At 41.1% G+C, this 17,223-nt stretch overlaps 1 protein-coding gene across 1 annotated transcript; it reads right to left on the bottom strand.

The window, feature by feature from the left end:
- Positions 1–344: 344 nt before the first annotated feature.
- Positions 345–16,982, bottom strand: lim2.2 (lens intrinsic membrane protein 2.2; the record flags this gene model as incomplete). The annotated part of the gene is made up of 4 exons (XM_084307663.1): positions 345–415; positions 7,938–8,072; positions 13,304–13,444; positions 16,805–16,982. The coding sequence occupies 4 exons, from the start codon at positions 16,980–16,982 to the stop codon at positions 345–347; spliced, it is 525 nt and encodes a 174-aa protein (XP_084163789.1).
- Between the last annotated feature and the right edge of the window lie 241 nt (positions 16,983–17,223).

The raw sequence follows: 17,223 nt of genomic DNA, 5'->3' as shown, positions 1-17,223 counted from the left end.
CCCATGCAAGCGTGATTCCAGATCAAAGGGGCCCCAGCACACGACTGTTATCATCCTTTCCAACAAACTAAATAATGCCTTGTAAGCGGATTTCCCAGTGTTTGCTGTTTCATGTGCACATATTGCCCTCCAGAGGTTGTATTAGGATACTTTCATACCTTCTTTTCTTTTTTTATATCCGGTATAGGCTTAGCGTTTTGTGAGTCAATGAAACGGCATAATAGGAGCCATAATGTGTGGATATTTTATTCAACATACTTTATTCAGAGACACAAGCGACATTGACCTGTTGTATTCTTGCAGGTGCTTTGTGGTCATATTGTGACTCTGGTAGTTCCTCTCCTTCAGCTGTCGGGTATGTTTGGAGGAGCTGGTTCTAGGATGTTCTTCTGGTAGGCACAGAGCTGGAACACACCTGAAGGAGCAGAAGGGACAAGAGGCACGGGTTCATGTTGGTGGAAGCCAAGGGTTACTTTCTAAATGTAATCTCAGTAAAACTCAAATCGGATAACTTTTCCCCTTTACTGTATGTTGTCTAGTAATAAAGCAGAACTATCAATCATGATTGCTACCTTTTCTTCTCTCTATTTCTCTATTTTCTGAACTAGTTCTGGATTTGAACAAGAAACCTATTGAGAACCGCTGAGCCACAGACACATGGAGACATAATGGTTCTTCCTGTAAAGTAAATTACCAAGCAACATTAAAAAAATAAATGTCTAGAGAGAGTGTTTATAATTTTAGAGGGATATTAGCTTAAACAACCCACGTACAACTCTTAAAAGCATGTGCATTGCAGTTTGTGGGGTATCACTCTGGAATGGTCTGGATGTGAGTATAAGATTAAGCAATAATATCAACCCATTTAAAGCCAGCTATAAACAAGCACTTATGGACACATATAAGAGAGAGGAGCTTGAGCAGTAATGTGACTGCCTAATATATTTCTTTCTCATTTGGATATTTGTATATATAAAAAACTGTACTTTTATTAAATTTTTCATTATTTGTTATATTATTTCTATTTGTATTATATTATAATTAGTGCTGTCAGGTGATTAAAAAAATGTATCTAATTAATTACAGGAGTTGTAATTAATTAATCTAATTAATCGCATAACCATTTTATGCCTGATATTCTATATTCTACAATCATATTTCAAATAGCATGTGTCCGGATGGCAGAATTCAGTACTGTATCTGCAAAACCTTCTGTATAATGAATGAATGAATGAATGAAAACTTTATTTAACAGATTGCAGAATGGGTACAATACAGTACGGCTCAATACATACAATTGTTAAGGGGATGCAGACCTGAGAAAGACGTTTGTCTTGTTTCCATCAGGGTCCCCCATTTTCAATTCATATAGACATATATGACATACATGACATACAGATAGTCAGTACTGCTACATCTATACATTTATGACATACCAGATTTGCAAATACAGTACTGTTTGTGATACAGAAGGAGTCAAGAAAAGGGAGTATATACATTTGACGTAGAAACTGTACATTGGAGGAGGTTGGGTGGGGGGGGTTGGGTACATTGGGATATTGACAACCATACTGGGTAATTTACATTGGAGGTGGTTGGGGGGGGGGGGCGGGGGGCACACTGTATAAACAAGTAACACTGTACATTGAGGGGGGGGGGGAGGAGACACTGTACAAACAAACACAATTGTACATTGAACTATTGACAAAACCATACTAGGTAAATGACTGTACATTGGAGGGGGTTGGGTTAGGATATTTACAGGGGCCAGTGTTGAATTGCAGTCTCCCGTAGCCCGTAGGTGTCCCTTGAGAGAGGTTTTGAAAGTGGGTAGTGATCCACATTCCTTTACAGCTTTGGGTAGGGCGTTCCACATTGATGTGGCATAATTGCGAAACGTGTTTAGTCCCTTATTTGAGCCGAATCTGGGTTTAACATGATTTGTGGAGCTCCCTCTGGTGTTGTGATCGTGGTATTCACTGACATTTGGGAAGTATTTTGACATGTACATGGGTACCTTGGTCGTGTAGTGTATCTTGTAGACCAGGCCCATTGCAAGTTGTTGTACTCTGTCGTCTACTCTAAGCCATCCTAGGTTGTCGAAGTGGGCAGGGGTGAGGTGGGTTCTAGGAGTAAGGTCAAGCAGTAGTCTGACCAGTTTGTTTTGAGATGTTTGTAATTTTGTTTTTAGCGCCTTTGAGGTGCTTTGGTACCATGAGGTGCAAGCATAGTCGTAGTACCCCTGAATGAGTGCTCCTGCCAGAGTCTTCAGGGTGTTCTTGTTTACCAGAGAGGAGATCCGGTACAAGAATCGAGTTCGTTGGTTGACTTTTTTTATTACATTGGATGCCATTTTGTCACAGGAGAGATTAGCCTCTAGGATGGAACCCAGGTAGGTAATTTCATCTTTCCTTGTGACAATATTGTCACCCACTGTAACTGAGAAGCCGTCGGTCTTGCTGAGTTTGTTATTTGAACCGAAGAGAATGGACTCTGTTTTGCCCATGTGTAATGATAGTTTGTTATCAGCGAGCCATATGCAGATTCTGCCTAGTTCCGAGCTGAGGGTTTTTTCAACCTGTAACTTGTTCTTGTCAGAGACCAGCAGGGCTGAGTCGTCCGCAAACAGGAACAAGTTGCAGTCACAAGCTGACGACATGTCATTTGCATAAATTAGGAACAGTAGCGGTCCTAGTATGCTTCCTTGTGGAACACCACAGCTCACTGTGAGGGGGGGGGATAGGGTACCGTTTACCTCCATCATCTGTTCCCTCCCCTCAAGGTAGGATTGCATCCAGCTCACTGATAGACTATCAAAACCAATTGCTTTTAGCTTGTCAATCAGAATGGAGTGATTGACCGTGTCAAAGGCCTTTTGTAGGTCCAGCATGACCATGCCGCAGTATTTGCCTGCGTCCACCTCTTGTTTGATGTGGTCATTCAAATAGAGAAGGCATGTGTCAGTGGAGTGGGATGTTCATCTTCCATCTATTAATTTGCTTAGATTTTTCAGGTCTGGTCAATTTGAGCATGGTGTTATTCACAGTCAAAGATAAAAAATGTGTATTGATATTCTCATTTGGTTCATTACAATATCATTACAGACACAGTATTTCTGACACTGGGAATACATTCCCTGAGATCCAGATGTCCCTAGAATCAGATACATGAAAGAACATGCAAATGGACCATATAAAAAAGTCTGTAAATGTGTATTCTACGTTCTTATGGAATGAATGAGATTTTAAAAAAGAAAAAGTATATACATTTTTTTTTTTTTAATAAATTTTGAGTTAATTTTCATAACGCGATAATTTGCTGTGTAATTAATTAATCTAATTAACGCGATAAACTGACAGCCCTAATTATAATGTAAAATATTGTAAGGAAGGGGCAGGGCTTGATAAAATTTGTTTTAACTTCCCTATGTCCCTTCTCGAACACTTATTGAACTGTATGAAAATAGTCTATTTAGTCTAATAGACTATTGACTTTTTTTCTTTTTTTAAAACTTGTTTTATGTTTTTATGTTCGAGACAAATAAAAAATCAAATCAAATCAAATGGGCTGTATTTATATATTTGCAACTTACGCCTCTCATTCACTCACTCACACACCGACAGAGGAGGCAACCATGCAAGGTGCCGACCTGCTCATCAGTCGACACTTCGACACACTGCCGGGAGGAGCCGGAATCGAACAGGGAGCCTTCGGATTACCAGACAACCGCTCTACCTCCTGAGCCACTGCCTTCACCCCCTTTTAAAGTTCTCCTTACAACCAATGAGACATTTGATGGTTTTATTTACACACCTGCCCTACAACCTCCAAGTGAAAAATAATCTCATAATTTCAGAATTGTATAAAAGAATTTGAAAGAAAAGAAAAAAAAAGTTAAACTAGTATAACAGGAATTGATCTGTGTATGAGTAAGTAAAATATACAGTATACACAGGTGCAGTATACGTAAGGTAACCTAACTGGCATGATATACGTCATACATTATACGTTGTAGTCCATGCATAGAGGATTTCACTGCTGGGTATTGCATTTCAGAGTAACAAATCAACTATGACTCAGCAACAAGGATCCCTTGGAGCATGGCCAAGACCATAATCAAGAGGCAGAAGGTGTATGGCACAACCAGCACCATCATGTGATCAGCAGGCGTCCGTCATGTCATAAATCCAAGCTGGATGACTGAGCAAGAAGAAGACTGATCAGAGAAGCCACTGACAACTATGAAAGAGCTACAGGACTTTATGGCAAAGACTGGTCAATATGTGAATGTGTCAACAATACAGAAGGCTCTTCACTATTCTGTCCTGTATGGTAGGGTGGCAAGAAGGACGCCAGTACTCAAGTCTTAGGTCTCCACCAAGTCCAGTTTGAGATAATGTCAGATAAAACCAGGATGGAACATTTTGGCATCATGTTACACCATCCCTACTGTAGCACGACGGAGGCAGCATCCTGTCATGGGGTGTTTTTTATCAGCAGAGACTGAGGAACTTGTCGAGAGAGAGAGAAGGGGAATTGAATGGAGCAAAATATGGAAACATTCTTGAGGAAAACCTTCTGCTCTGCAAGGAAGTGTAACTTGGGAAAGAGGCTCACATGACAACTACTCAGAGTAACAGTGATCCAACCCTGGAAGTAGGTGAATTTAAGTCCCTTACTTTTAAAGCCTATTACTATGGCTGCTTGCTGTGGAATTAACTGTGGAATTATATAAAATATAGTTCATACTTATCATCTGGGCAAGGAGACATTATATGCAATGTCTGCAACTGCTTGATTCACCCAATTGGCAGAAGTGATTTAATGTACTGGTGGCTAAAGTGAGATTCTGTGAGAAACACGGTGGCAGCTCCCAATGTCTTACTTACTTTATTACATTTAGAAAGAAGACATGTGTCCAGTCCTCACAGGCAGGTGCTGTATGTTTTGCAATGAATCAAACAGGTTCAAGTGTTCCCTGTTTACGAGATAAACCATCGCTTTGGAAGTAAATCACAATAAATGTATATGAAATATAACTATAAGTATAGTTAGTATAGCATAGTGACATATAGTATAACTGTATATTGTATAGTAGTGTACATAGGACTCATTACCTTTTCATTCGTAAGCTTAGCATTGTATTGTATTTTATCTTAGTACTTTTATCATGTCTATTTTATTCTATTATTATTTGTATCTTTTGCACAATCGAAGCGGGCATGGCCACCTTCATTTCACTATATGTCTTGTGTATGTATATGTGATGAATAAACCTCTTGAATCTTGAAAACTATCCACATAGGTTGGTAGCATTCTATTCATATAAAAAAAAAACATCACAGTATAAAATAGGCCTACTTACTTCTATTCATAAATGCTATACTGTAAGTTCTACATTGGAAAGTTCGAAAGCATATACCAAAATATAATAATTCAATGATCCTAAATGTAAGTATACCCTGTAATTATAATTCGACTCAGCACCTGGAGAAGAGATGTGCGTGTGTGTGTGTGTGTGTGTGTGTGTGTGTGTGTGTGTGTGTGTGTGTGTGTGTGTGTGTGTGTGTGTGTGTGTGTGTGTGTGTGTGTGTGTGTGTGTGTGTGTGTGTGTGTGTGTGTGTGTGTGTGTGTGTGTGTGTGTGTGTGTGTGTGTGTGTGTGTGTGTGTGTGTGTGTGTGTGTGTGTGTGTGTATACTCTGACTGAAGTGGGATTCTGATCCGCAGCTCTGATCTGCTGTGTTGCTTGCATGTTTTAGATTAGATTAGATTAAAATGTACTGTCATTACGCAGTACTGTACAACGAAAAGAGGTTTGGCGTCCAACCAGAGTGCAAATGTAGCAGTAAAGTGCAATAGTAATATATAATGTACAGGTGATTACACTGAGTTTAAAATATATAGATTAGTGTCAGATGTATGTACAGAGTTGTAGTATTAATATGTACAGTGATACAGGTATAAAGACAGTATGGCCATAGTCATACTGGCCAACAATGTAACTAGTAAGAGTAGGTAAGGGATATGATCAGATATAGATATAGTATCTTACAGATATGTAAAATTATTATGTACAAGTATGTGACAGATGTGGATATATATGTAATGGATGGTATCGTGAAGCGCAGTCAAGAAGGGCTGGGGTGAGTAGCGGTGCTATGGGTTAAACTCACTCTCACATCCTCAAAAGACGCATAGACCCAGTACTTAGAAGTGGATTCACCTCTTTTGGTATAGCGGTCTGTGTTGCTGCCTGCGGTGTGGGAGACCGGGGTTCAACTCCCACTCGGGGCATTGAAGTTTGAGGTGACGTTGTCACAACCGTTATATATATACGGTAAGAATAAATATATGTATATATATATACTGTATACATACGGCATATACAGCATTATTGTACATGCTATCATACAGAGTTATATGATAACTCTGTATGATAAGAGTATAAAAGATATAAAGAGTTTTCTTTCTTTATATGTTATATGTTATCATACAGAGTTATATGGGTTATATGCAGGTGTATAAGTAGGTATATAGAAGGATTATATGCAGGTATATTCAGACATATATGTATATATATATATATATATATATATATATATATATATATATATATGCTGTAAATATAAATGTATATATACAGTATATACAGCACTATTGTAGACATATTGTAGATATACAGAGTTATATGGGTAGACTATAAGGGGATAGTTAAGATTATTATGATTATGATTACTATGATTACAGTGTAGGGCAGTTGTAGACAGTGAAAGCAGTAGTGTAGTTAGTGTAGGCAACAGAGTTGAAATGACAGTATGGGTAACAGAGCCTAGGCCTAGGGTGTAGGCAATGGAGTCAGAGTTTTCAGAGTTGATATGGTATGGGGGGGGGGGGGGGGGGGGGCTGTCATCACGGTACATAGTTCAGGGAGATGACAGCTGAGGGAAAGAAGCTGTTCCTGACTCTGCTTGACTTAGGTACCATTGAACATAATCACACGGTGTCCACTTTGCTCTCATGTCACGCCCAGGTTGGGTTGGGTTCTGTCCACCCTGCTCCCACCAGAAAGCCACTAGGCCGGGTGTCATTCAAGGTGTTATATGGACTGCTTTCCACTAGGGGTGTAAAGGTACACGTATCCGTACCGAACCGAACCGTGTCAGTGTGTACCGTACCGTACCGAATGGCTGTAGTGTGTACCGAACAAATACAACGGTATGTTAACCGCCCACCGGGGGCTGTTTTTCTCACAATCTAATATAATAATTATTATTTTGTCTTTTCTTTACAAGTCGATTATTAATTTCAATATAGAATATTCGTTGACAGCCCTACAAGTACTATTAGTTACTGCACACTACATCACCCCTGAGTGGAACATGGAAAGCCAAACTTTCCCCCACTGTACCGAAAACCCGTACCGAACCGTGACTTCAAAACCGAGGTACGTACCGAACCGTGGTTTTTGTGTACCGTTACACCCCTACTTTCCACCATCATCAGGTGATCATAATATACAGTAAAAATATTGGCTTTTTTACTGATATCCGATATACCAATATTGTCCAACTCTTAATTTCCGATACCGATATCAACCAATACCAATATATGCGGGGTTTCCCCCCCCCAAAAAACGGAATAATTTCAGGTAATTAACAATCTCTTGTCGTGGAATTAACACAACATTATGCATACTTTTGACAATAAATTAAATAGGAATTTGTTCTTACTGGCTTGCCTGGGTAAATAAAGGTTTAATAAATGTAAAAAAAATATAATATATATATATATCCTATATATATATATATTTTTTTTTTAAACCGATACCGATAATTTCCGATATCACATTTTAATGCCAATATCGGCCGAAAATATCGGTAGGCCGATAATATCGGACATCCCTAAGTAAAACATTAGTTATCGGCCAAGGTGTTTACCTGCAGCGAAGGACAGGATGATGGCCACCCATCCTATGATGTACGACCAGGAGAAACGCCAGTCCAGGAAGCGCTTGCCAAAGAAGGTGACCGTCACCCCAGTGTAAATAGCCAGAGCCAACAGAGCAAGGAACCCTTAGGAGAGAGGAAACAAGGGAACACATACAGAATTAAAAAGGAACACAACAATGTAAAGAATTCACATATCTTCTTCCTGAGCCCCAGGAAAGTTCAGTCAGTATTTGTCTTGGTATGTGGTTATAGTATTGTTACATAATGGCTCTTGGTATGTGGTTATAGTATTGTTACATATGGCTCTTGGTATTTTGGCAGATATCATCCCTCATCACATGGTTACGTGGAGGAAGGGAGATACTATTGCTAAAGGGCAGAGGAGAGAATTGAGGATGTTGATAGAATACACCTGTGCACCACGTGATCACCCACATCCCACACACACACACAGACACACACACACATAGCATAAAGGCCTAGGAGAGACAGAGAGAGGTTGAGTGGAGGTGAGGAAGGAGCAGAGATCGTGGAGAGAGTGTGATATATCGAGTTTGTGAGGTGAGAGGTAGTTTGAAGGAGAGGTGAGAGCGAGTAGGTGTTTGTGGTACTGGACCCTGGACTGGCTGAGATAACCCCTTGTGAAACTGACCCTGGACCGGAAGGCAAACCTTGAGTATTGAACATTCCCTATTTGTACGAGAGCCTGGAACGTGTTTTGACCCTAGATTGTATTTTGACTACTCTTTTGCCTATCGGACCTGGACTTTGGATCAATAAATATCAACTGTTTTGTGCTTGTGTGGACATTGGAATTGTTTGTTTTAGTCTGTGTCAAGCCTGAACACCACAAGGCTTGTCACAGTATGTAGTTATAGTATTGTTACATATGGCTCTTGGTATGTGGTTATAGTATTGTTACATATCGATGGCTGAAACGCAAAACCTCCTATCTGCAAAATGTCTGATTTCACTTTGGATGATGAGAAACCTCCTATCTGCACCTATTCAGTCCGTCTGCAAGATATTTTCCAAAAGCCAAAAGCAGTGTATTGTATTGGGTATCTAGGAGGTTTTGCGTCTCAGCCATCGATATGGCTCTTGGTATGTGGTTATAGCAGTGTTGTTGGACAGGAGTCAGACTCGCACTCGACTTGGACTTTGAGCATTGACTGCATTCGGACTCAGAAGGTGCAGACGAGGACTGTTAATTGATAAATACAGTTATTTATTAATTTATGTTTTTGTAATAGGCCCTAATCATTTGGCATAAGATATTGATGGCTAGTGCATGTAGAATAGAATATAATAGATTATAAATACTTTATTCATGCCGAGGGAAATTTGGCACTACAAATCGCTCACAGTAAAACAGTAAACATTTAGGTAGACAAAAACAAAAAGTCACGAATAAGAATAAAAATAAGCCTAAGAATAAAATATGGTCCGGGATATACATTTCCTATGTTACATTCTAATATAAGATATACTATTATAACATTTCCTATGTTACATTCTAATATAAAATATACAGTAAAAATATCCAGAATATACAGTAAGTGTAAACTTGTACTATGTCGGTCTAAAAGTAAAAGTCCAGGAAGATAGTACTGTCACCCTGTGCTCAGTGATGCAGTGAGGCACAGTGATGCATTATAAAGTCTGATGGCTGTTGGAATGAAGGACTTCCTGTGCCATTCAGTGCTACATCTTGGGAGTCTTAGGCCATGGTTAGACTGGTGTTTTTGTGGCGTTTTTTTATACGTTTTTGAATACGTTTCATGTCCCTATTACACAGAAATGCGTTTTTTGGCGTTTCTTTGTGGATACGGCTGAAACGCTAAATTGTGTTTGCGTTTTGGAGAACCGCTAAAAAACGCGCCGACAACAGCGTGTAGTCTGCATGAGCCGTTGTTGCGAAAACGCCCATGCGCAGTAGATACCATCTGCGTGCCCTTTCGGTGACAACAGAGTGTGTGTGTGTGTGTGTTTGGGACACAGGCAGAGCTGTCCCAAATAGCTGCAGCTACCATGTGTTGTCAAGTTATTGTTATAAGGATCCCAGTCCAAGCTACAACAGTCTGCATTCCCTTAACAATTGTTTGTATTGAGCCGTATTGTATTGTACCCATATGCAATATGTTAAATAAAGTTTACATCCATTCATTCTGCTAGCATTACCGATTGCATGAGCAGCTGGCTAACGTGAGCTATCAGATCCTGTTAGCTCAAAGCTCCTCTTTCAACTTAACAAGCATTAAACAAAATGGCCCAGTCATCTATTCACCTTTGTTTAATACACACAGCGTTGTCTCTAATGTTATAAACTACTGATAGCTCTCGATATCATCAGTTTGGTGCTGGCTAAATAGCGTGAGCTAACGTTAGCTTCTAGCCACAATGCTATACTGTTATAATGGCATACTCCATTGATGTTAGCATGCAGCTAACAATGCTACCGATCTTTTTTTAGACTAAACTATCCGCTCTTGGTGGTCACTTGTGTTGATGTTAGTTTTGTTTCATCAACAAATGACAGGCAGAACACACAGTGAATGTATCCGTTTTGTTTATTGCACTTTTATTAGGCTTTGCTGAAAAAGAATTGCTGCATTGAGTAAATAGGCAAGATGGTGGCGCCCATAGGCGTCTGCCTTGTTGACATTTTCTTTGCTGGAGCTACCAGGAAGTGTATTGGCACATTCAAGTTCTGATTGGTTGAAATTGCCTTCATGTTCGCCACCTACTGCCACCTACTGCTTTGGCAGTGTACTACATCAGTGTGCTCAGGTGACAAAAACAAAAAAAAAACGAAAGTGTGACTCGAGGCGCAGGACGTCGCGGCGAAACGCGTATGACAATGAAACGAAAATGAAACGAAAGGTGCACTGAACGTGCTCCTTCTGTCAGCCAAGTCTGTGTATAGTGGGTGGGAGGGGTTGTCCCTGATGGCATGGAGTTTAGCAAGGCTCCTCCTCTCCGCCACCACCGCTAGAGTCCAGCTCCACCCCTACCACGTTACTGGCCTTCCTGACCAGCTTATCCAGCCTGTTTGTGTCCCCTGCCCCAGCAGGTCACAGCGTACAAGAAGGCGCCCGCCACCACCGACTCGTTGAACATCCTCAACATCCTTGTACAGATGTTGAAGGATCTCAGCCTTCTGAGGAAGTAGAGTCGGCTCTGGCCCTTCTTGTAGAGTGCCTCTGCATGTTTTTACCCGTTCAGTTTCTTGTCGATGTGGACTCTGAGATATTTGTAGTCCTCAACCATGTCCACATCCAGTGGATGGTCTTATATCCACAGCCCCCATATCCACAGCCAGTTCCCTGGTCTTCGTCACATTTAGCTGAAGGTGGTTCTTATCGCACCATGTGATGAAGTCCGCTACCAGTTCCTGGTATTCCTCCTCATCACCATCCTTTATACATCCCACTATCGCAGAGTCATCAGAAAACTTCTGAAGGTGGCAGGACTCTGTTCGATAGTGGAAGTCATTGGTGTGTAGACGGTGAAGAGGAAGGGAGAGAGGACTGCCCCCTGCGGGGCCCCGGTGTTGCTGTCTGACACACAGCCTTGTAGGCGCACATACTGTGGTCTTCCCGTCAGATAGTCAACAACCCAGGACACCAGGGGGGCCTCTACCTGCATCACCTCCAACTTCTCACCCATCAGCCCAGGCCGTATGGTATCAAAAGCACTGAAGAAGTCAAAGAACATGACTCTCACTGTCACAGTGCTTGCCAGCTTGTCCAGGTGAGTGTATAGGCTCCGGTTCAGCCGGTAGATGTCAGCGTACCCTTAATTAATGGATGTAAACGTTATTTAACAAAAGGGAATGCAGATTGTTGTAGCTTGGACTGGGCCCCTTATAACAATAACTTGACAACACGTTGGTAGCCGCAGCTAACAGGGTCTGAAAGTAACGTTAGCTAGGTAGCTAACGTTAGCTCACGAGCGACCCTAGCCAGCCAGCACCAAACTGATGATATCAGACGTTGATATCAGGAGCTATCAGTAGCTAGATAACATTAGACAACGCCTCATGTATTAAACAAAAGTGAATAGATGACTGGGCCATTTTGTTTAATGCTAGTTATGTTGAAAGAGGAGCTCTGAGCTGCTCATGCAGTCGACTCTTGCGTGGTAACAATAACTTGACAACACGTTGGTAGCCGCAGCTACTTGGTACAGCTCTTCTGTAAACACTGGAAATAACCGTGCGGGTCTCTAGTGCGCATGGGCATTGGGCAGAACGGCTCCGTATCCGGCTCACGCAGATTACATGGCACCATTGTCAGCGAGTTTTGGCGAGTATCCAAAACGAAAACACCTTTTCGGCGTTGCCAGTAGGACAATGCGTTTTCCTGCCAAAACGGCGTTTCTTTTGAACTTGGACAGCAAACGTAATCATTCAGCAACAAAAACGTTGCTGTATTCCCCAGTGTAACCATGGGGCTACAGCCTTGCCTGCGTGTAACTTGCTCAGCTGTTTATTTGTTTGGATATTGTGTCACAAAGTAAATAAACTCCCTTTGAAATGGTGACTACTGTGTAATTTATGTTTAATGTAGACATTTTTTTTATTTGTATGTCAGCTCTTTGACTGCCAGAGTGGAGTGGACTCAACCTTGATGACTTGGACTCTGACTCAGACTAGGCTAATGGGGACTTGACTCGGACTCGACTCTGGCTCTTCTTTGGTAACTCGGACTTGAACTCGAACACTGGTGACTCGAGACTCGACTCAGACTCGAGATTTAGTGACTCGACTACAACACTGGGTTATAGTATTGTTACACCCGGCTCTTGGTATGGGGGTTATTTGTGATACTCTGTCTACACCCAATTCAAAGTTATAGCCACAATTTCCTGTGCAGAGTGTTACCTGAAAGGACCAGGGCGATGCCTCCTGTGCAGAGTGTTACCTGAAAGGACCAGGGCGATGCCTCCTGTGCAGTGTTACCTGAAAGGACCAGGGCGATGCCTCCTGTGCAGACTGCAGAGTGTTACCTGAAAGGACCAGGGCGATGCCTCCTGTGCAGTGTTACCTGAAAGGACCAGGGCGATGCCTCCTGTGCAGACTGCAGAGTGTTACCTGAAAGGACCAGGGCGATGCCTCCTGTGCAGACTGCAGAGTGTTACCTGAAAGGACCAGGGCGATGCCTCCTGTGCAGTGTTACCTGAAAGGACCAGGGCGATGCCTCCTGTGCAGACTGCAGAGTGTTACCTGAAAGGACCAGGGCGATGCCTCCTGTGCAGATTGGTACCTGAAAGGACCAGGGCGATGCCTCCTGTGCAGAGTGTTACCTGAAAGGACCAGGGCGATGCCTCCTGTGCAGACTGCAGAGTGTTACCTGAAAGGACCAGGGCGATGCCTCCTGTGCGGACCCTCCTGCTCTTGGTGCCGTTAGCGAAGGCACTCAGGCCGAGGACCACGCCGGCGAAGCAGCTCAGCACCGCCAGCAGCATGAACGCCCGCGTGGCGTCCCAGAAGGCTGTGCAGGGAGGTTAGGAGAAACACGTCACTACTGCACATGTAAACACCTAAAGCAGTTCTACACATGTAAACACCTAAAGCAGTTCTACACATGTAAACACCTAAAGCAGTTCTACACATGTAAACACCTGAAGCAGTTCTACACATGTAAACACTTAAAGCAGTTCTACACATGTAAACACCTAAAGCAGTTCTACACATGTAAACACCTAAAGCAGTTCTACACATGTAAACACTTAAAGCAGTTCTACACATGTAAACACCTAAAGCAGTTCTACACATGTAAACACCTAAAGCAGTTCTACACATGTAAACACCTAAAGCAGTTCTACACATGTAAACACCTAAAGCAGTTCTACACATGTAAACACCTAAAGCAGTTCTACACATGTAAACACCTAAAGCAGTTCTACACATGTAAACACCTGAAGCAGTTCTACACATGTAAACACTTAAAGCAGTTCTACACATGTAAACACGTAAAGCAGTTCTACACATGTAAACACCTAAAGCAGTTCTACACATGTAAACACCTAAAGCAGTTCTACACATGTAAACACCTAAAGCAGTTCTACACATGTAAACACCTAAAGCAGTTCTACACATGTAAACACCTAAAGCAGTTCTACACATGTAAACATTTAAAGCAGTTCTACACATGTAAACACGTAAAGCAGTTCTACACATGTAAACACTTAAAGCAGTTCTACACATGTAAACACCTAAAGCAGTTCTACACATGTAAACACCTAAAGCAGTTCTACACATGTAAACACTTAAAGCAGTTCTACACATGTAAACACCTAAAGCAGTTCTACACATGTAAACACCTAAAGCAGTTCTACACATGTAAACACCTAAAGCAGTTCTACACATGTAAACACCTAAAGCAGTTCTACACATGTAAACACCTAAAGCAGTTCTACACATGTAAACACCTAAAGCAGTTCTACACATGTAAACACCTAAAGCAGTTCTACACATGTAAACACCTGAAGCAGTTCTACACATGTAAACACTTAAAGCAGTTCTACACATGTAAACACTTAAAGCAGTTCTACACATGTAAACACCTAAAGCAGTTCTACACATGTAAACACCTAAAGCAGTTCTACACATGTAAACACCTAAAGCAGTTCTACACATGTAAACACCTAAAGCAGTTCTACACATGTAAACACCTAAAGCAGTTCTACACATGTAAACATTTAAAGCAGTTCTACACATGTAAACACGTAAAGCAGTTCTACACATGTAAACACCTAAAGCAGTTCTACACATGTAAACACATAAAGCAGTTCTACACATGTAAACACCTAAAGCAGTTCTACACATGTAAACACGTAAAGCAGTTCTACACATGTAAACACCTAAAGCAGTTCTACACATGTAAACACCTAAAGCAGTTCTACACATGTAAACACCTAAAGCAGTTCTACACATGTAAACACCTGAAGCAGTTCTACACATGTAAACACCTAAAGCAGTTCTACACATGTAAACACCTAAAGCAGTTCTACACATGTAAACACCTAAAGCAGTTCTACACATGTAAACACCTAAAGCAGTTCTACACATGTAAACACCTAAAGCAGTTCTACACATGTAAACACCTAAAGCAGTTCTACACATGTAAACACTTAAAGCAGTTCTACACATGTAAACACCTAAAGCAGTTCTACACATGTAAACACTTAAAGCAGTTCTACACATGTAAACACTTAAAGCAGTTCTACACATGTAAACACCTAAAGCAGTTCTACACATGTAAACACATAAAGCAGTTCTACACATGTAAACACCTAAAGCAGTTCTACACATGTAAACACTTAAAGCAGTTCTACACATGTAAACACCTAAAGCAGTTCTACACATGTAAACACTTAAAGCAGTTCTACACATGTAAACACATAAAGCAGTTCTACACATGTAAACACCTAAAGCAGTTCTACACATGTAAACACCTGAAGCAGTTCTACACATGTAAACACCTGAAGCAGTTCTACACATGTAAACACCTGAAGCAGTTCTACACATGTAAACACCTAAAGCAGTTCTACACATGTAAACACCTAAAGCAGTTCTACACATGTAAACACTTAAAGCAGTTCTACACATGTAAACACTTAAAGCAGTTCTACACATGTAAACACCTAAAGCAGTTCTACACATGTAAACACTTAAAGCAGTTCTACACATGTAAACACCTAAAGCAGTTATACACATGTAAACACCTAAAGCAGTTCTACACATGTAAACACCTAAAGCAGTTCTACACATGTAAACACCTAAAGCAGTTCTACACATGTAAACACCTAAAGCAGTTCTACACATGTAAACACTTAAAGCAGTTCTACACATGTAAACACCTAAAGCAGTTCTACACATGTAAACACTTAAAGCAGTTCTACACATGTAAACACCTAAAGCAGTTCTACACATGTAAACACCTAAAGCAGTTCTACACATGTAAACACCTGAAGCAGTTCTACACATGTAAACACCTAAAGCAGTTCTACACATGTAAACACTTAAAGCAGTTCTACACATGTAAACACCTAAAGCAGTTCTACACATGTAAACACTTAAAGCAGTTCTACACATGTAAACACTTAAAGCAGTTCTACACATGTAAACACCTAAAGCAGTTCTACACATGTAAACACATAAAGCAGTTCTACACATGTAAACACATAAAGCAGTTCTACACATGTAAACACCTAAAGCAGTTCTACACATGTAAACACATAAAGCAGTTCTACACATGTAAACACTTAAAGCAGTTCTACACATGTAAACACCTGAAGCAGTTCTACACATGTAAACACCTAAAGCAGTTCTACACATGTAAACACCTGAAGCAGTTCTACACATGTAAACACCTGAAGCAGTTCTACACATGTAAACACCTGAAGCAGTTCTACACATGTAAACACCTAAAGCAGTTCTACACATGTAAACACCTGAAGCAGTTCTACACATGTAAACACGTAAAGCAGTTCTACACATGTAAACACCTGAAGCAGTTCTACACATGTAAACACCTGAAGCAGTTCTACACATGTAAACACCTGAAGCAGTTCTACACATGTAAACACATAAAGCAGTTCTACACATGTAAACACCTAAAGCAGTTCTACACATGTAAACACCTGAAGCAGTTCTACACATGTAAACACGTAAAGCAGTTCTACACATGTAAACACCTGAAGCAGTTCTACACATGTAAACACCTGAAGCAGTTCTACACATGTAAACACGTAAAGCAGTTCTACACATGTAAACACGTAAAGCAGTTCTACACATGTAAACACGTAAAGCAGTTCTACACATGCCTCGGGATGTGCCGTCTACTCACCAACAGTGACGGTGTGGGCGTGGCATTTGTGATTGATGCAGAATCTCCACAGCCCCTGGTTGGCCGAGCTGCCTGAGTAGCGGTACTGCATCCAGAAGTCTGTCGCCGTGGAGACAATGAGGAGCACGAGGGAGGCCACACCACAAAGTGTGCCCCCTCCTGCGAGTGTGTACAGCATCAAGCAGAGGCCTGGGATAGCACCGTGCTCCTAAAGGCTCAGCAACTGTTGGTGTGAGACAAACACGCAGTTTCAAAAACCAAAACAGAGGAAATGAGAATTACTGTGAATTACAAATAATGCTATATCTATATCGATGAGTAGTGATTTTTGAATGGTATTTTTTTTTTTTTTTTTACTTTCTTTTTTAGCGTTTATCGCTTTTTCTGGTCAAGCATGACCGACAGAAACAGGTTGAAAT

This window comes from Notolepis coatsorum (genome assembly GCF_963971535.1).
Source record: "Notolepis coatsorum genome assembly, chromosome: 2".
In the NCBI taxonomy this organism is placed as follows: Eukaryota; Metazoa; Chordata; class Actinopteri; order Aulopiformes; family Paralepididae; genus Notolepis; species Notolepis coatsorum.
Note: the sequence above shows the minus strand (reverse complement) of the source record. Positions and strands in the feature narration are given on the sequence as shown.